Raw genomic sequence first — 22,392 nt, 5'->3', positions numbered from 1 at the left:
GATTGCTGATTTAAAGAAAATATTTTTCCTGAGATTTAGTTTTATTAGAGTAGTCCTTTTCACTTTTAAAGGTATTTGTTAAAAGGAAAGGAGTTTCATATTTTAAAATCTCTTTCAATTTCACATATAGTGAAATGTAATTTCTCTCTAGGATCTTCCTTTGACCTCAGCATCATGTATGCAATAAGTTGTGTGCCTGGTAAAGAGTGAGGTCTTCACATATGCCATTGTTAAAAACCATTACAAAGAGAATGCTAGCAACTAAGGGAAACACAGTGTGGGGATGCTTGCTATCAACAGCCCAACTGACTGGCTGAAGATGGACAAAGCCTAAGGTTAATTTTAAAAAGCTGCCAGAGGTGTTCAGTTAGCCTGCCCGATCAGACTCCAGGCTCAAGAAATCCAGCCCGCAGCCATTTCTGATCAGAGGGACTCCGGGTGCTTAAAGCAGCGCTTCTACTCCTATGTGACTGGTTCTAACCACCCTTTTCCTTGCCTTTTGTTTCTGATCTGTTTCAGGACATGGAGGAGTGAATCAGCTTGGGGGGGTTTTTGTGAACGGCCGGCCACTCCCGGATGTAGTCCGCCAAAGGATAGTGGAACTTGCTCATCAAGGTGTCAGGCCCTGCGACATCTCCAGGCAGCTTCGAGTCAGCCATGGTTGTGTCAGCAAAATTCTTGGCAGGTAAAGGCAGGAGCTTCAGGTTTCCCTTGATTTTTTCAAATAATGACTTAAAGCATGACACAGCAGCTGTCCAACGTGGCAGTGTCATCCTGGGAGTTAGGGTGGTACCTCTCCCACACGCATAGCACTTTGGGATTTGCAGAGCCCTTTCGAGGCCAGTCAATTCAAAGTGGCCCTGGGAAACCCCTGTTGTGGAATGGGGTGACTCAGATAGGAGGGCGTGACAGGTTTTCTGAAAGCCTGGTGCATTATTCCAAAGAACCCAGCAGTGAGGGGTTCTTGGGAATTTCCCCTACATGTCTTAGACGAGCTCAGGGCCTGAGCAGTGCTGGGTGGAAAACCCACAAGTTCTAAAATCACACCACCAGACTTCAGTGCTTCATTTTAATGCTTTCAAAAAGCACATTCCATTTTTAAAAGTCAGCTGTCATTTTCACTCTGGGGTTATCACCTACTTTATTCTTTGGGCCCCGCAGTATTTTGCTTCTATAGGTTTTGTTTCCTTCAGAGTGACAGGCATCCTAAATATATATTAAACTAGAGGAAAACAAACAAACAGATACTAACTCTCAAATCTGACATTTGAAAGTTGCCACTTGACCCAGTGATGTGCTCCAAGTGAAACACTAACAATGGCAATTCTCCCAGAGGGCTCTGCAGCCTCTTAACGCGTCTGTTTATTTTTTTGGGTGAGATGGTTCAGGGAAGCTCGTTTTGAGATGAGGAGACAAATCTAGAGGACGAAGTGACTGACTTAGGCCCATCCACCCAGTCAGCACTCAGGCTGGGAATGAGGCCTCAAGGATTCTGAAACTGTCTGCATCTCACTACGCAGATGAAACCAAACCAAAGCCACAAGTGTGTTTCCAGGCATGTGAAGTTGTTATAGGTTTGCTCTGGTGGAGAGAAACATTCTTGGGTTTAGCTGTTCATTGCTCTCTCAGGATTTCTCTTGCCGGGTCAGAAAACAACCTTGGGCCTGGAGCTTGCATGATGGTTTGAGAACAGATGCCTGAAGAGAGAATAAATATTTTGAAGTATGTCCTTGCCATCATGACTTTCTGCTTACTCTTTCCCTTCCATCTGCCGGATCTTACGAAATCCTCTCCGGTGGAGGGAACAACAGTTTTTAACCTGGAGGAGGCTTGCTGAAGGCTAAGAAAAGAACTTTCAGGGACAGGGGCTCTGGCCGCTCCTTTAGGGACCGTATGCTTGTGTTTATGCCTCCTGCTGCTGCCCATCCTGGGGCATCTCAGCCGTGGAGGTTTTGGGCTCCACTCCTGTGGGGCACACAGCAGCAAAGGAGCCCCAACCAGAGTTCAAGGAGGAGGCAGGGCATTGGCCAGGTGTTCTTATTAGATGGTGGCTTTAGGATGAGCGTGAGAGTTGAAGAAGAATACCAGAGGAGAGGGATCTAGAGAAAGAGAAAGAGAAAAAGGAAAACTGAGAAGAGATGAAAAAAAAAAAAGAGAGAGAGAGAGAGAATGAGAGATGGGAAGAGAAATGAAAACAGGCTAGAAAGAGAATAAGAGAAGAGAAATATTTTCAACCATCTCAGTGTCAGACTTGGAGAGCCGAGGGGATCTTAGCTATCTTCTTGTACAGAGGTGGAGAGAGAGAGAAAGAGGCCCTTCCTTTGTTTCGCTGAGATGTCTTTGCTGAGCAGACATTTTGCTTTGCTATTTCACGTCCTCTCAGGGCAAGATGCTGAACCTTTCTCAGAAGGGGCATCTTGAGGCCGGGTCCTCCTGTTCTGGTAGCCAGGAGTTTTCCGCATCTTCCCTGGAGACCGAGGAATCAGGGACCCTCTCAGGCCCAGCCAGCAGCCTCTCAAAGCCCCAAATAGATTTGTCACTAGGTAGAGTGGCACTCAGAAGTTACGCGCCGCTCCGGTGCCTGGCCGTTTAAGTTGTCAACAATAAATTGGAATTTCATAGCTCATTATTTTCATAACTAAGAACCACAGTGGACAAAATGTCACTCTAATTAGAACTGCCTTTTAAGAAGTAAGTTCAGCCCTAAAACAGTGTGACTGGGAATTTCTGAACTGGGAATTTCATCCACTGATTTTTTTTTTTTTTCTGGTCACCGAAGGATTTGATGGGCGCACACGGGGTGACAGATTGTACGGAGTGTGTGGTGTGCGGTGGCCGTGGTTTTCAGAGGCTGCATGGCAAGGCAGGCAGGGTCCCTGGGGCAGGCAGAATCATCTCAGAAGGTGGCGGTCTGCCAGGAGCGTGGGCATTCAGTCCACAGAGCTCAAGGCTCTGGAGGGGCTCGAGAGGCACAGCCCATTGGCATGTGAGGCCCATTTAAATCCACCCAGAAAGCCTGGCTGTTGTCTTCTTTCACTGGAGCCTGCTTGGGAGGTTCAGGCCATTTGGAGTTGGGTGGTATGTGACACAGTAATAAACACTTGGAGGATTTTAATCCTCAACACGTGCTCTTTATGGTTCGTAAAGCTTTCTCTTAACCATTCTGCATCTCTGTCTTCGAAACGGCTGTGCCAGGATGCAGGGTAAACACCCACCCCTTATCGCACAAATGGATAACTAAGGCCCAGAGAGGCTAAGTGAGTTGGTCAAGGTCACACAGCGAGTTAGTGTCAGAGCCACTCACCAGCACCTCCCGACAGCTCTTTACTCTCAAACTAATGCTCTTTGCGTTGAACTGCACTGTGCGTTGGTGGCTGTGGTCCGTCTGGTTGTGTATAACCCAAAGCGCTGCAGGGCTGGTTTGGTAAGACCAAAGGGTGGTTATAGAGTCCGAACCCTCCCTTGACATAGTTGCCAGTGGCGGTTTGCTTGAGTGTCAGGGTTGCCCTGTAAGCACCTGGCCCATGTGTCAGTCAAAGGAAGACAGAGCCCTCTTGTGTGAGACCATGGCCTCCTATGGTTGGTGGGATGGAGGGAGGAATGGGGGCGCTGCTGCCCCCAGCCAGGCAAACTGGGCAAGTACTGGGGTGGGGTGGGGACTTCATCCTGCCACCGTCTCAGAGTTGCTGCTTCAATATTATGATCCCATCCAACTAATATATTTTGAGCACTGGGCTGTCTGTGTGTCTGTAACCGCTGCCCCAAGACAGTCCTTGTCCTAACAGACCCTATGGATTGAGTGGGTGAGTCACCAGATACACATGAGAATGCCTAGGAAACAGCAATGCTCTCTACAATTACATGGGATCATTATTAGTAGTATTAGTCTTATTTTCATTTTTACAATGAAAGCAGCAGTCTGCTCTAGTGGGAAGAGCACTGCATTCAGAGTCAGGTTTGAGAGCCGGGACTGCTTCTAAATTCCAAAAGGGAGTTGGGTGGGGCGCTTAATCTTCTGATCATTTGTTTTCCCCTTTATAAGACCCTGCTGGCCTCTCAGGATTGGTTGAGGATCAAGATAATTCAAGGAAGACTCTGTAAACTGTAAAGCACTGTGCCTAAAGAATGAGTCGTCGTCGTCATTGTGTTGATAGTAACGAATGACTTTCTATTGTAAAGTTGAAAGGATAATTGGAGGCTGCAGAGATTGCTGTGTGCTTTCCATTCAGATACTTTTTTAGACTTCGGGCAAAAAAGCGATTTCTTGGATATTTTTGAAAAACCCTCTTTTCGACTACTAACACATTTTCAGCAATTACAGAAACAGTGAGGACAGGTTGAGTTTTGCTTTGTGATCCAAATTTGTACATGACTCACTCTTCTCAATGAAAAATGGAATTTGCATATCCACATCACTGCTCCCAAATTATTTCATCTGTTTCTAGAATAGTCACTAACTTGGCCCTAACCAGACTTACCTAGGCTGAGCATTTCAGCATCTCTTTAACTGCAACCAGTCACTGTTATCGGTTACCAGCCCTTGGGAGAATCACCACTTTCCCTTACCTACTATATAAACTCTGGTTTGGTTTAAACATTTCTAAAAATGTCTTTTTCATTAAAATTTTTTTTTCAACTGCATGATCATCTCCTTTGCAAGAGGAAGTCAAGAATTCCTCTGTAAATGTTGAGAGAGACATCCAGTGAAGGCTCAGGCTCAGAAAAGGAATGAAGTAATTTTTTTCCCCTGAAATGATCTTTCATGGCACTCTTCTCCCTGGTCTCGGTTTTATTGTAAAACCCTGACATCCTATTTGTGTTAACGAGGAAGAGCTGATAGCATGGAAATGTCCTTAGAAACAGCGATTTACCTCAGGGGTGGTCTCTGGAAAAGCTGCCGTGACTTGTGGTTTTCTGGTTTTTTTTTTTGTTTTGCTTTTTTTTTTTTTTTGATTGCTTGGGTTTTGACATATATATAACTGCTATTTTCAGTTAATTCTGGAGTCCAACACCCTTTTAAATTTTACACTAGGGTTATTGTTTTTCTCTTATGGAAAAAAGTTGCATCTTAGGGAAGGGTTTCACAGTATGTAGACAAGTCTTCTTAGACGAAGGGAGAGCTGACACATGAAGGGCACAAGTCAGCTTTCTGGGGAAATTTTAGCTCAGGAGGCTGGGCCATAGTCCTGGTTTACCACTGGGTCTTGTGTGACCCTGGGCAGACAGTTTAACCTCTATAGATCTCTGTTTTATATTTGTAGATAGGGACCTATTTATTTATTCATTGTCATTCAAAACATTTATGTGTTTTAGAAATGTTGTGGGGATCAAATGGGAAAACTGACTTGAAAGTTTTCTGTAAACCTTCAAATGGTAAATGGTAGATAGATGTGACAGAATTAATTAAATCATCAATGCATCGCATTTTAACCAGCACTGTCCAATAGAAATGTAACGTGAGCCATGCATGACATTTAAAAATTTCCAGTAGTACATTTAAAATGGAAAAAGGAAACAGGTACAACTAATTTTAATGATATTTTTAACCCAGTATATAAAAAAGATGATCATTTTACCATGTAACAAATAGAAAAATCATTAACGAGATTTATGCATTTCTTTTTTGTACTGAGTTTTGAAAATCTGGTATATATTTTACACCCACAATGCATCTCAATTCAACCGAGCCCTATTTCAAATGTTCAAAAGCCACATATGGCTAGTGGCTACTGTATTGGACAGCAAAGATCTGAATATTTCTTGGACAGAGTGGTCCACTATTTTGTTATCAACATGTATTTTCCTGGTTTCTCAAGGTTAAGCTCCTTTTTCCTTGGGTCCTAGGTATTATGAGACGGGGAGCATCAAGCCTGGGGTAATTGGAGGATCCAAACCAAAGGTCGCCACACCCAAAGTGGTGGAAAAAATTGCTGAGTATAAACGCCAAAATCCCACCATGTTTGCCTGGGAGATCAGGGATCGACTGCTTGCGGAACGGGTGTGTGACAATGACACAGTGCCCAGCGTCAGTTCCATCAACAGGTGAGGGCTGGTGTTTGTGGGAGGCTAGAGGTCTGGGTAGGGTGGGGGTTCCTGGGGGTCTCTATGTGCCTTTTCTTTCTTTTTTTTCTTTTTTTGCTGTACCCATGGCATTTGGAGGTTCCCAGCCTAGGGGTCCAATCGGAGCTACAGCCACAGCAACGCCAGATCCGAGCTGCATCTGCAACCTATACCACAGCTCACGGCAACGCCGGATCCTTAATCCACTGAGCAAGGCCAGTGATTGAACCCACAGCCCCATGTTTCCTAGTCGATTTGTTTCCACTGTGCCGCAACGGGAACTCCTGCATGTGCCTTTTCTAAAGATCTTGTCAAGACCACATAGAGGTTATCAGACAGGAGGGATGCTAATGGGGCTGGATGAGTCTCTCTATCACCCTTTCTTTCTCTCCAAAGTGGGCATGAGTCCTAAGCCCAGGGAGAGGAGGCCAGGCCAATACCCTGGCTGCTGGAGAGTCTCCTGAGCCCAGAGTCATTGCCTTCACTCCCTTCACCACCTGCCTCTGTGTGTGGAGCACTTAACTGTGAATTTTCCTGTTAGAGTTTCATAAATGTCACTTCCTTGCAAGCCAAAGCTCAAGGTTAGCACTGGCGCAATTCAGAGCTTCCCAGGAGGGAGATCCCTGCCTCCAGCTTGGGCAGAGGATGAGCCATTGAGTGTGGGGAACAGAGCCTGGACTTGGAAGATTTTAGTAGCTCCTTTTGCCAGCTTTGCTGCAGACATAGCCTGTGATTTTTTTTTTTTTTTTTTTTTGGTCGCACCCATGGCATGTGGAGGTTCCTGGGATGAGGGACTGAACATGCAGTGACATGAGCCATGGTAGTAACAATGCCAGATCCTTAACTGCTAGGCCACCAGAGAACTCCCTATGGTGTGCTCTTGACAGAGCTCTTCCTTTCTCTGAGAGCCCAGGACCCTGGTGGTTCTGATGGGAGCCTGTGGCCTCCAAGAGTGACATCCAGGATACTAAGATGCCGTGGAGTTAAGGGGTTGCCCTTTTCCCAATTGCCCCAAATCTTACCCCTGGAGAGAAAAAAACCAGAGAAATACTATGAGTACCAGGCATGGGATCTTCTTCTTGGGAGCTCCTTCTCCTTTCCAGTCTTGTCTAGAATACATTCAGTGGAGCTCTCAGAGCTTCAAAATGAGAATTCCTAAAAGTTTTCTACTGGAGATGGGTTTCAATGGAAATGAAACACATAGAGTCAAGGATGAAGTTGTGAGATGACAGAAATGATTGTTTTCTAAACTCCACAAAGAAAAGAGGAGCCAGCAGACTGAAAACCTGAACAGTTCCCATTTCTCCAAGGTCAGGCCCTACTCTTGTCAGTGCAGAGCCGGTCTGGGCATAGGGGACCCCTCACCCCCGGCAGAACGAAGCGGTCAGGCCAGAATGTCTCTGAGATCCCCTCTGGTCCTGGCAGTTGTTCCTTCTGTGATAACTCGGATGCAGAGAATCACCATGAGGGTGTAGGCGTTGATGTTTTGAGTCCTGCTATTTCAGAAACCATTAGCCTGTTTTGTTTTTTGTTTTGTTTTTTCTCTCTCTCAGCAAATTTTACCTTGGCTCTGATCTTCCTCAAGGTGCTACCAGGAGAGAAGGGAACAGAATCTCTTAGTCTCTGTTCTGGAGGGCCCCCTTGTTCAGGGAGGGAGCCTGTCTGGCATTCACTGAAAAGCCTGGACAGCCCGATGTAGGCACAGCATTGCTGGAGAGGCAGCCGCTATTGTGGTGGGTTTGGAGGGAATAACTCCTGCTCTTTGAAGGATTTCCATGACATGGAGCATTGTGACGTCCCCCGACATGGTCTCCAAAAGCCCTAATGTGGAGTGAGACCCGTGATGCTGAGAGCAGCAATGGAGTCATCAGCGTGCTTTGCAGAAGAGCCTCCACCCCAGCTGTGGTCAGGCTCTGGGGACCCGCAGGTTTTTCAGTCTAGGACATCCCTGTGGTTTAAAGGATAACTTAGGTTGCCTGTGGCAGTCATGGACTCTAATGCCAGTGTGGGGCCAGGCAGATGATGCAGCAGGGAAGCAGCCCGGGCATGAGACAACAGAGAAAGGTGGGGTCTATGGCAAACTAGGAATACAAGCGCTATGGAAGGAGCAGTTGCTTGTCCGCTCCAGCTGAATGCTGCCAGGAATGTGGGCCCGGTGGTAGCCAGGTTTTTTTTTTTTTTTTATTTCTTCCATTCTTAAAGAGAAGCCACAAACTAGGACTGTGTGTTGCATATATGCGTGTGTGTGAGTATATCAAATCCCCGTATCTTGAAACAACTAAGGTCAATGAGAAAATGCCTTTGCAGGACAAGCGCAATTCATTCGCAGGGCCCCAACTTCTCTCCTCTGCTATGCAAGGAGGAAAACTGTTTTGTGATGAATTTATTTGAAGGTACTTTAGAAAAATATAACTGGCACCTTAAACCAGTGAGTGTGAACTTTATGATCCACCCTGCCCTCCCCCATTTATAGTAAAGATTGCCTTATAAAAATAGTCCAAGTCAAAAAGTAAGTTATTTAAAAGAAAACACATGAAGGAAAGAGAGCACAGTGATTATAAGATGTGGCAAAGGCTGCAAAGGGGGTCCTTGAGTGAGGGTCTAGGGAAATAAGGCTCAGCAGATGGTTCGTGCCTGGAGCCACGAAGGGGAGGGTCAGATTGCCCGATGCTGGTGCCAGGGCTGGCCTCAGAGTGTCCCAGTCCCTATCAGTGGCCCGGTGGCTCCGCTGGATGTGCCTCTGAGTTGCTTCCATATCTGTGATCTCCTCCAATCCTCAAGGCCTAACCTGCCTTTGTGACAAGTATAGAAACTAAGGCCCAGATGGGGAATGCACGGGAATGATGCGTTTGAGCCAGAGATGGGAGGAGAGCCCCGGTCCCCTGATGGTAGGAGAAGGGCTGTCTCTTTCCACCACTCCCCTGTAGGACTCTGCCAGGACAGAACTGAGCATCTGTGAGGAGAGGGCAAAACTCCGACCACTGTCCCACTCCCTTTTCTGCCCAGCTGCGGGCCTCGCAGCCAGTATGTTTTGCTGCCTGTCTGCAGGCTTCCTCTGTGACCTATAGCCCTTTTGTGTGCTCCTCTCTGGGGCTCCTCCCGGGAGCACTCTCTGCCTCCTCACCACATTCTTCAGTGCGAGCTCTTTGGTGTCTTTAGCAACAGACCTTGCGATGCAAATCAACTGAATGTGGGACAGACTTTGCTGTATTGAACCTCCCACCCCCAGCCTGAGTCTTCCCAGCACATGGTTTTATTTTCCATATAAAGATCCCACTGCATTCAAATGGATGCAGCTTTTAAGTAACTGTCTTGCAAATATAATTGTATAAGGGGGTCTATAGCTCCCTCTCACAGCCTCTGCTTACGAGGGAGGGCAATGTGTCTCACTCTTCCACTACTTCAAACAGCTCGGGAGGGAGTGGAGGCTGGATTTGTAGCTATTCTGGTAGCCCCGTGGTCATCTCCACCCTCCACCCCTAGAAGTACGTGCCTTCTTGCTGCCTTCTGGGGGACCTGCCTGGAAAACCATGGCTGACATGGGTTGACCAACAGTGAACTAGTTCTGCTGGGCTTGCAGGAAATTTCCAGGGACAGAAACTATCATGTTTATGTGGCTCCTTCAGGACATATACCTGCTGGCATCCCACGTATAACCTGCACGAGGGATTCCTGGCATCCAGTCTGAATGTCACTTGGGGGTGACTGTCCCAGAGTTGACCCCAGTGCTCGGTGGAATGGAGTCTTCCTTCATCTGTTCCAGTCCCATGGCTCTAAATCAGGGGCCAAGTGGTGGCAAACCTTGAGTGGCATTCCCAGCCACTATTCCCAGGCCAGCCCTCTTTAGCACCAACTGGTGCTTGTCCTGTGAGAACGTGGGGTTAGTATTGCTGGGTGTTTTAATTTTTCAAGAGAAGCTAGAAATCCATGTATGTATATAAAAGCTCTCAGCTTACCACTATTGGTGACTAATTCAAATGAAAATCAAGGTACCATGCAGGCCAAACAAAATTTGTCCAGGGATGGATATAGCTCGGAGATGACCATTTGTCAGCTCTGCTCTTCATCCTAACTTGGGCAGCCAGCCTCCTGGGATCGTTCATCCCTCCCCTCTTTCTTCTCCACATCAGTCACAGGCCTGAGTGTCACCTGTGGGCTGTGGGCTCTCTCTCAGCTTGGCTTAGTTGGACCCTCGGTTTTTGGATTCTTTAACACAGCTGATGGCCCAAGATTCTTACTGTGCCGATGGCCGTTGGATCAGTGCAGTAGACGTGGGTATTTCTTCAGCCCTAATAATCTCATTTCTTTCTTTTTTTTTTTTTTTTGCTTTTTAGGGCCACACCTAGGGCATATGGAAGAGTTCCCAGGCTAGGGGTCTAATCAGAGCTACAGCTGCCAGCCTACACCAGAGCCAAAGCAATGCAGGATCAGAGCCACATCTGCGATCTACACCACAGCTCACAGTAACGCCAGATCCTTAACCCACTGAGCAAGGCCAGGGACCAAACTCTCAACCTCATGGTTCCTAGTTGGAATCGTTTCTGCCGCGCCACGACGGGAACTCATTTTTTTTTTTAAGACACCACGATTTTTTCTTTCAATGGAATTTTGTATCTGGTGGTGAGAAGATGGGGGCTGGGGATGATGGTGAGAAGACATAGCCTTTTGAAGCAGGCTGGGTCATGTTGAAGTAGGTTCCTTAGGCACGCTTGTAATATCTAAAGTTTTGTAGACTTTGAATATTTAGATTCTCAATGGATTTTGAACTCAAACAGTCTTTCTGTTTCACATGGGAAATATTTAGCAGAGGGACCACTTCCTTTGAATGTGGCTCAAAGAAAAGTGCTCAGGCGTGGGAACTGACTTGCTGGGTGACCTTGGGCAGGTCACTTGAGCACTCTGGGCTTTAGTTTACTCACTTGTAGGAGTTCATTGATTGCTGAGCTTCCTTCTCTATTGGACCATCTAGGATGTAGGGTCATGCTCGTGATCAGCAAAGTCAAGTCTGCACCTCTTAGTGGTGACTGCCAATTAGTCCCGATTATCATTGGTTTAGAGAAGGTCCAGATCATGGCTCTTGTTGTAAGTCCTGATGATTGCATGTTAATTTTTTAATTAAAAAAATTTTTTTTAAGAATTGCTATGGTTTAATTACAGTCTTAGTCTTCCCACTCCCATTTCTTCTCAATGGAAGATGATGCTCTTTGTTCTTTTCTTGGCAGCTGCTACAAGCAGATGTGCAAAATCTCTATCTCTGGGGACAGCTTTGGAAGGTTCCCTACAATTCAAGTCTCCCCCATAAAGGAAAGCCCCACTACAATCCCAAAATAGGGTGTGGGGATGACCTTCTCTTCCCCAATTGCCAAGGAGATCTTGAGTTTTTAAGGTGTTTGTGGAAAATATGAACCTTTTAAGGTCGAAGCTGGTCATTAATCTTTATGAAGATACCAGTGAAAATAATAACTTAACATTTATTGAGAATTTACTGTGCCGCAGCCACTTAATTAATTTGATCCTTGTAATAACACTATGGCATGGGAATGATTCCTAGTGCCATATTGCAGATGAAGAAGCTGAGGCACAGAGAGGTTAAGTAATTTACTCAAGATCACGCAGCTGGCAAATTGCAAAACTGGGATTCAAACTCTAGAAGTCTGGTTCTGGAGTCTGTTCACTCTGCTGCAGATACCTTTCAATAGTTTATGACACTTGATAATGTTTTGCCAATGATTTAGAAATATACATTTCTTTCTTTTTTTAAATGATTTTTATTTTTTCTCTTATAGTTGGTTTACAGTGTTCAGTCAATTTTCTACTATACAGCAAAGTGACCCAGTCTCTCTCCCCCTCCCCACAAATATATACATTCTTTTTCTCACATTGTCCCCCATCATGCTCGATAACAAGGGACTAGATACAGTTCCCAGTGCTATACAGCAGGATCTCATTGCTTCCAAAGGCAATAGTGTGCATCTACTAACCCCTAACTCCCAGTCCATCCCACTCCCTCCTCCTCCCCCTTGGCAACCACAAGTCTGTTCTCCAAGTCCATGAGTTTCTTTGATTTAGAAATATATTTAGAGAAAAATAAATAAAACATAATTTGCTTTCTTATGTACAAAGGTGATGGCAAGACAATGCTTTGAAGTTAGGACTTATGCTGGACTTCAACAGGAAATAGTTAAGATCTGTTTTTCCATGTGTTTGACTATACATAAGCCATAATATAGACAAACAATATTTAAACCTGGCATATCCATATATTCACACACCTAACTCTGTCTCTGTAGACACACATACAGTATACAGAGAAGGTGAGATCCAAAAATTAGGTTGGATGCTAGCTTAATTCCAATCAAAAATACTGCCTCACTCCCACATCTTTGTTAATAACAAACCATGTTTGTTTCTTCCAAACAAGTGGTTTGAATATTGGAGAAAACAAACAAATACTCTGAGTGTATTTGAGGCAACACATATGCTGACTCATCAGAAAAGGGCAAAAGGCTCTTTGCTGAGCTCAAGCGGCCTGGGCTTCAGAGGGCCTGTGGCTGGGCTGCCGTGTGAACAGAAACATCCATTCCAGGCTATCAGTGGCCACGGCCTGGTGAGATTCAGGGGAGGCACCTGCCACTTCTCTTCTTCCTTTCTGTGTGCGCAAGCTGGAGACCAGTGCAGCTTGAAACAACCCTCTGCAGAGTATGGTCTGGAACGGGAAAAAGCTTCTTGTGGAATGTTGAGTGAAAAAAGCAGGACACACAACTGTATACCTGGTTTAATCCTGATTTTGTTAAAAGAAAATAGATATAGCCAGATATTCCCATGTATGCCGAGGAATGCTAGGGTAAAGGAATGTGGTTTTAGATGTCCTCTTTATGCTTGTTTTCCGAATAGTCTGCAATGAGCACAAAGTACTATTATAAATAGGAAAAACTCTAATAAATATGCTTTCAAAAGGTCACAGTTGGAGGCTGGAATAGAACTTTCCCAAAGAAGCTGTGCATTTTCTTACCATCCACCTTTCTCCCAAATGCCGGAGAAGGAACTCTCTCGTAGACCCCAAAGGGACTTTTTTTTCTTGCTTTTTATGGAACTTCCTGGGATAGGGGTCCAATTGGAGCTGCAGCTGCCAGGTTACGCCACAGCCACAGCAATGAGGGACCTGAGCTGAGTCTGCAACCTACACTGCAGCTCTCAGCTAATCCCTTAAACCACCGATCGAGGCTAGGGATTGAACCTGCATCCTCATGGATACTAGTCAGGTTCCTTACTGCTGAGCCACAACAGTAAGTCCCCAAAGGTACTTTTGGCCCAGCCCTGGTCAGCTGCTCTGGGGCTTGGGGTCTTGCAGAAGCCTCATGTGTTGTCCCTGATGGAAATTTACAGACTAAGCCTCTCAGAACCCAAGTTTTTGTGGACGGACATCAGAGCTGCCAGGTAGCAAAGGGAAGGTGTTGCTGCTCTTATCCATTTTACATACTGGGTTTTTCCATAAGATTTTTTTTTTTTAAGATTTTTATTTATTTATTTTTATTATAGTTGGTTTATAATGAAAAAGTTTTTTCTTCCCCCCAAAGGATTCAATTACTCAGAGTAAGCAAACAGTGGTCTGTTCCAACTCCTTCATTGCACTGAGGCGCACACTGGAATGGACTTGCTCAGGGTCACGATCAAGTTCATATTAGAACTGGAGCAAGGTCTCTGTAAAGACAGGCCAGGAAGCCCTTGGCTCCCAGCCCCTGGAGCCTTTCCTCTGAGGTTTTGTATAATCTGGGCTTTCTCTTAGTAAAGCCAGACCTCTCCTGGAAGCCCTTTAACCCTTTCTAGTTTCATAGCAACGTACACGTCCCCCCACCCCCTTGATCATTTCTGACGGGCAGGGATGTTTATTCTCTCCATGGCTCTCTAAGGAAGAGAAACCAGAGTGAGAGCTGTCAGGGGACCGGGAGGGGACCTGGTTCAGTGCCTTCATTCCCCAGATGAGAGGCTGAGATCCAGGGAAGGGAAGGAACTTTCTCATTCACTCAGTGAGTTTCTTATGGAGCTGGAGCCCCTCCTGAGAACAGGAGCAGGATGCCTCTTAATACATTCAACTCTTTCTACAGAAGAGGCATTTGAGTTACCGAGAAGGGTGCAACTTACCCAAAGACACTCAGGGAGATAAGGGCTGAGTTAGGACTAATCTCTCATTCTTCCAAATCCCCAACTCCCAACCTGGGTTCATAATCTCCCCCCACCTCTGTCCCAGCTTGCCCCAGGACCCCAAACCCATGGGTTTGCGGGTTGTCCACACATTGCTAGTTGAGATCTCTCCTCCTCTGTGATGGTAAATAGCCATTTATTTTGTTCCCCCAATTTCCCACAGGATCATCCGGACAAAAGTACAGCAGCCACCCAACCAGCCGGTCCCCGCTTCCAGTCACAGCATAGGTAAGAAGAACTTTAAAAAAAAAATTTTAAAAATCTAATGGGTTCCAAATACTCTAAAGAACTTTTAATCATTCTTATGGACAGATAATTCTACATAAAACACTTCGGCACACGTACTAATGCGCCTTCTTTGTCATTCTCCAAGGGCTGAACCTGGTAAATGAATTTTATAAATACTGCTAAAAGGTTTTGAATTTTACTGATTATTATGATAAATAGCTTTCACCATGAGACAGAAAATTGAAATCTAAGCCAAAAAAAAAAAAATCCACTAATGGGGGTCTATAGAATGTCAGATAATTAAAGTAATAAATCAAGAAAGGGATACTTATTCATAACATTTTCTGCATCATTAGTCAGTAAGTAGTTTTGAATGTGTTTTTTTTTCTTCTATCAACCAGCCCTTCTACAATTCTTTGTGCACTTGCAGTCTTGAGTGAAGATGTGGCAAAACTTCCCAAACTTTCTTTCTCTCTCTCTTGCTTCGATCTCATATGCTCTGCGAACTGTCAAGGGCTGCCCGTGGGGTCCTGACACTCACGGTGAAGTCTGAGAATGACCGTGACTCGTAAGGATGGGAGTCACAGTTCCCACTACTCAGAAGCTCAAAGGTTTTCCCTGCCTTCCCTTCCCTGCAAAGATCGTGAGATGACAGTGATGGGTGTCTTCTCATAATATATCATTTCTCCACCTGGTATACAGGAAACACCTCTGGTTAGATGGGGGGAATCTTATTCTAAGAAAGTGGGCCACCATTCAGCAAGCCTCTGACAGTTCTGGTTGCCACAGTGCCTGTCAATTCTGCTTAATGACACCTTAATTATACAAAGGTTGTGAACCCTTTATTGCTCCGCCTTTAACTGAACTTCCCACAGTGATGGGAGGCAGGCAGAGACCAGCTTATAGTCCCAGCTTCGTCATTCCCTCACCCAGTGAACTGTGTAAGTCCTTTCCCCTCTCTGAGCCTCAGTTTCCCCATTTGTGGATCTAGAGGCACAAACCAAGTGCTTTCTGAGGTCTCTGATTCTTCATCGTTGCCTCTTTGGATAAAAGCAGAATGGCTACCTTGCATAAAGTAATGCTTTGTTTAGTAATTCATTCAAAAAGCCCTGGCTATGACGGGGGCAGTGGTGGGGCTAGGTAGCAAAGGAAAGTTTGCAGAACACTGAGATAAGCCTCAAGAAGAAAGTCCAGCCTGCTGTGGGAGGAGAAGAGAGGGAAGAACTAGCTCTGTTGAGCTGGGATGAAAGGCGTTGAGGAAGGCTTTCTGGGGAAGTGTGGCTAGGATTTCACCTGCAGCTTTAACTATTTCAGGTCCCGTGGCAATGAATATCAAACTCAAGTAACTGATGAAGTTTCTGCTGTGGTGCAGTGGGTTAAGAATCTGATTGCAGTGGCTTAGGCTGCTGAGGAGGCATGGGCTAAATCCCCAGCCAGTGCAGTGGGTTTAAGAATCTAGCAAAGTTACTGCAGCTGCAGCGTAGGTCACAGCTGTGGCTGGGATTCAGTCCCTGGCCCAGGAACTTCCATATGCCGTGGGTGAGGCCATAAAAATACAAACAAACCCAAAAGACTAAAGTAACTGATAATGTTCTTTCATTTGGATTAGAGGAATAATTCCACTTGTCAGTCAGCAGAATGCCTTGTCCCAGAAATCTGTATAAAAACCATATCTTATGTGTGTACAACCCTTTATAACTTACAAACGAATTGAGGAGTGAGGATATGGAAGCTTTAGAGAAATGAAATAACAAGCCCAAGGTCACATGGCCAGTAAGTGATGGAGCCAGAGTTGGAACCTGGGTCTTTGGAGCCGAGTGCGATCACAAAATAACTGGACTAAATGTCACTAGCTCTGTCAGCAACATGGTGAGCCTTGGTTATGTGGGGTTGTTGTTGTTTTAAGTACCAAACGACTTGTGAGCCTCTTTCTTCCTCTGTTCTTTGCACCTTAATACAGAACAGGTTGTGAGATTTGCATAAATCTATTTTGAGGAGCTTCTTCTGGTGAAGGAAAAGAGAAGTTAACGATTTCTACTTCTGTGTCTCCTAAGGAAGATCTAAAATCAAACTCAAATATGAGAAGAAAGGCCCTGTTCCCTTTAGGTCTGTAGGAGCGAGAGCTGGATGTGCTCCAAGGAAAGCAACAAAGAGTTTCTCAAGCACTCACCGCCATTTCTAATACTTTCCTACGCATCAGAGTCAAAAGCAGCTCCACCTGCCCCCAGCTAGTTACAGTCGATAGAAATGTGTCTGAGGTTTTTTGGTCTGCAGGTTTTAATGAACCAAGAAAGAATTCCCTCCACTCAGGAATGGAGATTCAGCTGCAAGGCTTGAGAGGACCCTGGTTTTCCCCTTGGATCAGGGCTAGGAGTTAATGTGAAACTTGCACAAACCTCCCCTTCCCTATTCTTATTCTCAGGAACTTAGAGACCTGGTCTCTGTCACAGTAAGTGACCAACTTCTGCCCACGTTTTGGGCAGAAGAAACCTAGACTTTAAATCCGTAGACCCAAGGCTGAGTCCTGATGTTACTGCTTATCGTCTAAATGACTTTGAGCAAATCGCTTTGTCTTGTGGAGACTCATTTTCCTCATTTGGTAAATGGGGGTGATTAATAGCAATTAATAGGTATGCAAGCATCAAATGAAAAGCACTGTATTAATGTAAAGCATGTTATTGTTTTTTCTTTATTCATTAGTGAGGAGCAGATTACTACAGCGGTTAAGACTTTAGTTCTTGGGTTCCAGTCACCACTCTGCCTCGTATCAGCTGTGTGACCTTGGGAAAGTCCTTTACCTTCTCTAAACCTGGGTTCCCTTACTTTCCAGTGAGATAACAACGTGACCTAGCTTATTAGCTTATTCTCAGAATGAAATGAGATAATGCCTGAATGGCTAGCAGAGAGTAAGTTCTCAGAAAAAGTTATCATTATTATATGTGATAATATATACATACTATAGGATACATACTATATATGATATAGAGTATATTACATAATTAACATCAAATATTAAAATGCAGGTAAACTGGCCGGAGGAAAGACAGTAAGGAACTATAAAAAGAAGAGACAGTCTGCCATTTGGCATTTTGTTGGCTTGTATGCATGTGTGTGCAGATATTTATGGCTGAGTGGATGGATGGATATGCAAGGGGGGAGCGATCCTGCCTATTGAGCAGGTTGTTTTTAGACTGGCTGGTGGAGGGCCCTGGTTCCCCTCTTTCTCTGCTCCATCCCCCCCGCTTCCTGCATCCTTGGATAGGCACCCGGTTGAGCCACCGAATGTTCCGTGTTCCCTTCTGCTCCGTCAGTTCTCTTTGCTGCCCATCTTCCCCACTCACCGCCCCACCTCCCCGCAGAGAACCTGGGTAAGGGGTCCCAGGGCCGCTCTCATCACCCAGGTACGGCCACTGTTCCAGGGCGCGTGTCCTCGGCACACAGGCGCCCTGCCCGGGCAGCCCTCTCCGAGCCGCCCCAGCCCGCTAGGGGGAGTGCCCGCTGGCTGGGGCCCAACCTCCCACCTCACCAGCCACCCGCCGGCCGGGCCCTGACTGCCCTCTCCCTCTGCGCAGTGTCCACGGGCTCCGTGACGCAGGTGTCCTCGGTGAGCACGGACTCGGCCGGCTCCTCCTACTCCATCAGCGGCATCCTGGGCATCACCTCCCCCAGCGCCGACACCAACAAGCGCAAGAGAGACGAAGGTAAGCGAAGCCCCTGGCCGCCGTCGGGGATGGACCGGCGGGATCTGTTTCAGGGGCTCAGGGCGGAAGCACAGATGCCCGCTGAGCACCTCCTTACCTGCCGAGCCCTGGAGGCGCCAGGCCCAGGCCCTTCGCGGTCCGCAGGGAAGAAGCTGAGCCCTCCAAGAAGGCAGAGCCCTTTCTTTCTGTGCTTTGTGGCCTCTAAGAGGCCCTTGTGTGTGCAGATGTGGCGCCTGAGGGCAGGGTGTGGAAGGTCTGGGCGCAGCGTCAGAGTCCCCTTTGGTGGGGAGTCCTGGGGGTGAGGGAGGAGCCCGGCAGAGTCAGAGGGACACACGCGGCGATGGCGGGTCAGCGGGTGGGTTCTCTGAGGGCCTGAGCACCTCTCTCCCAGAAGAGATCTGGCGCATGGTGATGGAGGGAGCGAGGAAGTTAAATCATCCTCTCCTCTGTGCCCTTGGGCCTTGGAAGGAAGGGGTGCAGGGGCCTCCCGGGCATTACCTAGATGACAATCTTCCCTGTTGGTTTTTCTCCACCCTCCGGAGCAGGGCCACCCCTGTCCTGGACCCAGGGCCCACTTTAACCTGAGTCTCCTTTCCCTGGATGGGCTGCCAGCGCTGGCTGACAGGAATGGGTTTGAGAGGAGAACCGACTCCCTGGGAGGCTGTAAAACCTTGGTCAGGAGAGGAGAAAAAAAGGAAGGAAAAAAAAAAAAAAAAAAAAAAAAAAAGGCCATGGTGTAGGGCCTGAGAGCAGCGTGACAGAAATCTTGATTCAATTATTCTGTTCCTCGGCACAATTCCCTTTCTCGGCTCCCTGTAAGCGATGTATGTTCTCGTGAGCACATGCCTAAGTACTTAAGATCTGTAACTAGAAAATTGAGTCAGCCCGCGGTGGATTGGCCTGTGGTCTGTGTGTTCCCGGCCATGCAGGAACTGGGCCTGTGCCTCTGTTTGGAGCTGTGGGGGATTCATGGGGGATGATGCATGGCTTTGGAAGCGGCCTCACCTCTTTCTCCCGCTCCTGACACTCGGAGCAGATGTCAGAAGTCTTTAACGCAGTGGGTGGCTGTGCTGTGTTACGGCAGGAGGCGGTGGGCCTACCATCTCTACTGGTTTATGGAGTTGATGGTGTCATCTTCTCTCCCGTTGTCACCTGGACTCTCAGCAGATGTGCCCATGTTGGGGCCCCGGTGTGTTTGATCACGTGGAGGGGCCAGTATGTGAGGCTCCCTCAGAGGATGAGGGATCCGGGCAGAGAATATGGAGGAGAAGAAAAAAATCAAGTTTCATGTTTACCATCCAAACGGACAGGTCCTGAATTGGGGGAATGTGTCTCTGTGTTTGTGGGGGTGCCGTATTGGCTTTCAGTCTCTGATCAGCGGTCACTCTAGCTTTTCAGGCTGCTTGAGAAGGTACAGAGTGGTCAGAATCCAGGTGTTGTTTGTCTAGACTGTTCTGTGCTGGGTGGATCCTTCCTGGGGTTGTGGCCCACTTGGGTTATTGCCCTTTGAGGGAAATAGTCACAAATTGGGATCCATCCAGATGGGTATAACCTGGATGGAGACGCATTTGGAGCACACCTCAAGGCTCTCAGGGATGTTTTGGTACCAAGAAGAGAAGAATGAGCAGGACTGAATTGTTGCCTTCAACTATTAGGAGGGCTGACATGGAAACTGGAGGAATGAGATTTTGCTGGGTGGCTTTGAAGGCCAGTGTGTGGCAGATGCAGAGATTTCAGCTCAGAATTAAAATAAGTACATATGAGAGTGGTCTAGGGCAAAAAAAGGCTGCCTCAGAAGGTAGTGAGTCCCCTGTCACTAGAGGTATGTTCATAAATCCTAGGTGGAGATTTTCTGATCTGCTGCCAAAGAGTACCAAGAGTCAGACGTGAGACTGGATGATCTTTGAGATCTTTTCCGTTTGGGAATTTATAATTGAGCCTTGATGCCCAGAAAGACTTGGGAGGGGATCCTGTCTGTGGTCTGCGGCTGAGGTAGAATGATCTGATGGTCCTGGCAGTTTATAGGATCGGGAAGATTAAGGGGCCCGAGCAGCAAGCAGAGCCCCCCCCCCCCACCGCCTGCCCCCTGCATCACTGAGAGTGGGTGTCCTTAGGCAGAGAGGTGGGCAGACGCGCCCTTGCTGACATCAGTAAACTGCCTGGAAAGAGGACAGCAAAACTGCTGTAATGAAACGTCCCCAGGAGGAATAAACTAGAAGAGGCACCTTCTCTTGTACTCACTATGAAGAATACAGCTGATAAAATGCTGGCAGAAGCTTGGCAATGAAAAGCCCTTGAGCAAGAGTCCCCATGCTGTGCGGTCCAGGGCATTGATTTCTCCCCTGCAGCCATCGCCTGTCACCAAGACTCAAGTGACTGCCCTTTCCCATTCTTCCTTTATATCTCCCTGCATCCTTGCCTTGGCTTCAGGGGGGAGTTGAAGAGGCAGAGATTGCCACCCTCTTTTGATGGGGGAGGAAACCAAGGTCCCAGGCAGTTCCATGATGTTGGCAACGCCAGAAAGCTGGGGTGGCCCGGGGGATTGGAAGGAGTGGCGATAGTTCTCTGGCATTGTCCGGCCACCTGCGATCCCTCGGTCCCTCCAGAGAGATGCATTGGAGGTGGAGCAGCCTGAGCCTGGGCAGAGCCTAGGGATGGTGTGAGGAGAGTTTCCAGCAGAAGGGCAGGGGTAGCAGGGCGGATGCTGTTGAGAGTGTGGTGAAAAAGTCAGAAGCAGCCACTAGGGAAACACAGATGTGCTGGTGCACTAGAGGGCTGGCTCTTGAGGCTGCAGACCGGCACCGTTTTCCTCAGGAGCCCTCAGCAGCCTGAGGGAAGGGCCGGGGGCAGGTGCAACCATACAGGACCAGGAGGAAGATGGCTGAGGGTTCTTGTCCCCGTATTTCAGGTGAGGTGACGAGGCTCTCCGGGGCAGAGTTGCTTGCTCAGCTCTGGCTCAGTCGTCTCCTACTTGGACTTGAATTTTACCCCGTGGGCCTTTCCTGGTGCCACGCTCCTGCCCAGGCCCCTGGGAGAGGACCATGACAGAAGGTCTGTGCTCGAGATCTTGCAGGCCGGTGGACAAGACTGGCCAGCCCAAAGCCCCCTCCCCGCCACCGGGCAGTGTGTGGGGTGATGCTCAGATGGGAGGGTGACACCAGAGTGGGAAGATGGGGCCGACATCCACCAAACGCATCTGGGAAGGGCCCTCATAGGAAGTGGCATTTTATCAAGAGAGAAAAATCTTTTACGTAGCTTGTTTTTAACCTAAGTGAATTCAAATCTGTTTAAAAATGGAGTTCCCCAGTATTGCCCTAGCCACATTTCAAGGGCTCAGTAGCTGCATGTGTTATCGAGCTTCTGTATTGGATACCATGGCTTGAATACAGGTGCTTGGCACATAGTAGGTACTCAATAAACACTCCTTGGTGGAATGGATCTGTCGTGTGCCTGTAATCAGTTCACAATTAGTGAGGATGGCGTGTGTAGGGGGGAGGGTGTCTCTAGTCCCCTCAACCAGGAGTGTTTCTGGTGGTATTTTTGGCTTCCACGGAAAGTTCTATTTGAGTAAAGAGATCTGTAGCAAAAAGAAACAAGTTAGAACACTGTTAGACCAGGAGATTGTCAAGGGCCCTTTTAGTCTAGAAATTCTAGGACCTTCCCTGGGACATTTGCCCCCAAGACCAGCCTTGGGGATGTGACCACTTTGTCCAAATCTCAGATGGACAAGGAATCTGGGGCCTCAGAGGACAGAGCCGAGGCTGGTTAAAAGAAGCTACAGGGACACAGATGATGGCTCAGGGCAAGGAACAGCTTTAGACAACAGGCAGGCTGGGCCAAGGTTGGTTTGGAAAGGTGGTAAGTCCCCCGTCATTGGCGATGTGAGCAAGGGCTGGACAAATAAAGGGCAGAAGAGCCAAAGGAGGCGTCCTGCTTTGGACTCTGCGACTTCTGAGACCCGTTCCAGTCTGAGCAGCAAGTGCGGCATCTGGAAGTGGTTCTTCCTACTTGTTTTCCCTCCTGCTGTTTGACTCTGAGTCTGTGCACTTGGCTGGTGGGGCCCCATCGCCTGCATTTCCATCCCTAGCCTGGCCCCTTGGCTCAGGGCCCGGTGCACAGCCGTGCTCAGGGGGCTTGAGGATGGCTGAGCATCAGCCCAGGGTGCCTCCCAAGCCTGAGAGGCAGCTTTGTCTCTTGGTTG

General features: G+C 47.4%; 1 protein-coding gene across 5 annotated transcripts in view; it reads left to right on the top strand.

The window, feature by feature from the left end:
- Window positions 1–22,392, top strand: part of PAX5 (paired box 5) — a 210,517-nt gene that overhangs the window by 13,052 nt on the left and 175,073 nt on the right. For 4 of the 5 annotated variants that reach the window (XM_003122019.6, XM_021066090.1, XM_021066095.1 and 1 more), the window contains 4 exons: window positions 520–685; window positions 5,845–6,042; window positions 14,426–14,490; window positions 18,063–18,191. In XM_003122019.6, coding sequence (XP_003122067.3) covers window positions 520–685; window positions 5,845–6,042; window positions 14,426–14,490; window positions 18,063–18,191 — 558 coding nt within the window. The remainder of the gene's footprint in view (window positions 1–519; window positions 686–5,844; window positions 6,043–14,425; window positions 14,491–18,062; window positions 18,192–22,392) is intronic. The other variant, XM_021066104.1, reaches the window with a different exon arrangement.

The sequence above is a fragment of the Sus scrofa genome, chromosome 1 (assembly GCF_000003025.6).
Source record: "Sus scrofa isolate TJ Tabasco breed Duroc chromosome 1, Sscrofa11.1, whole genome shotgun sequence".
Classification (NCBI taxonomy): Eukaryota; Metazoa; Chordata; class Mammalia; order Artiodactyla; family Suidae; genus Sus; species Sus scrofa.
Note: the sequence above shows the minus strand (reverse complement) of the source record. Positions and strands in the feature narration are given on the sequence as shown.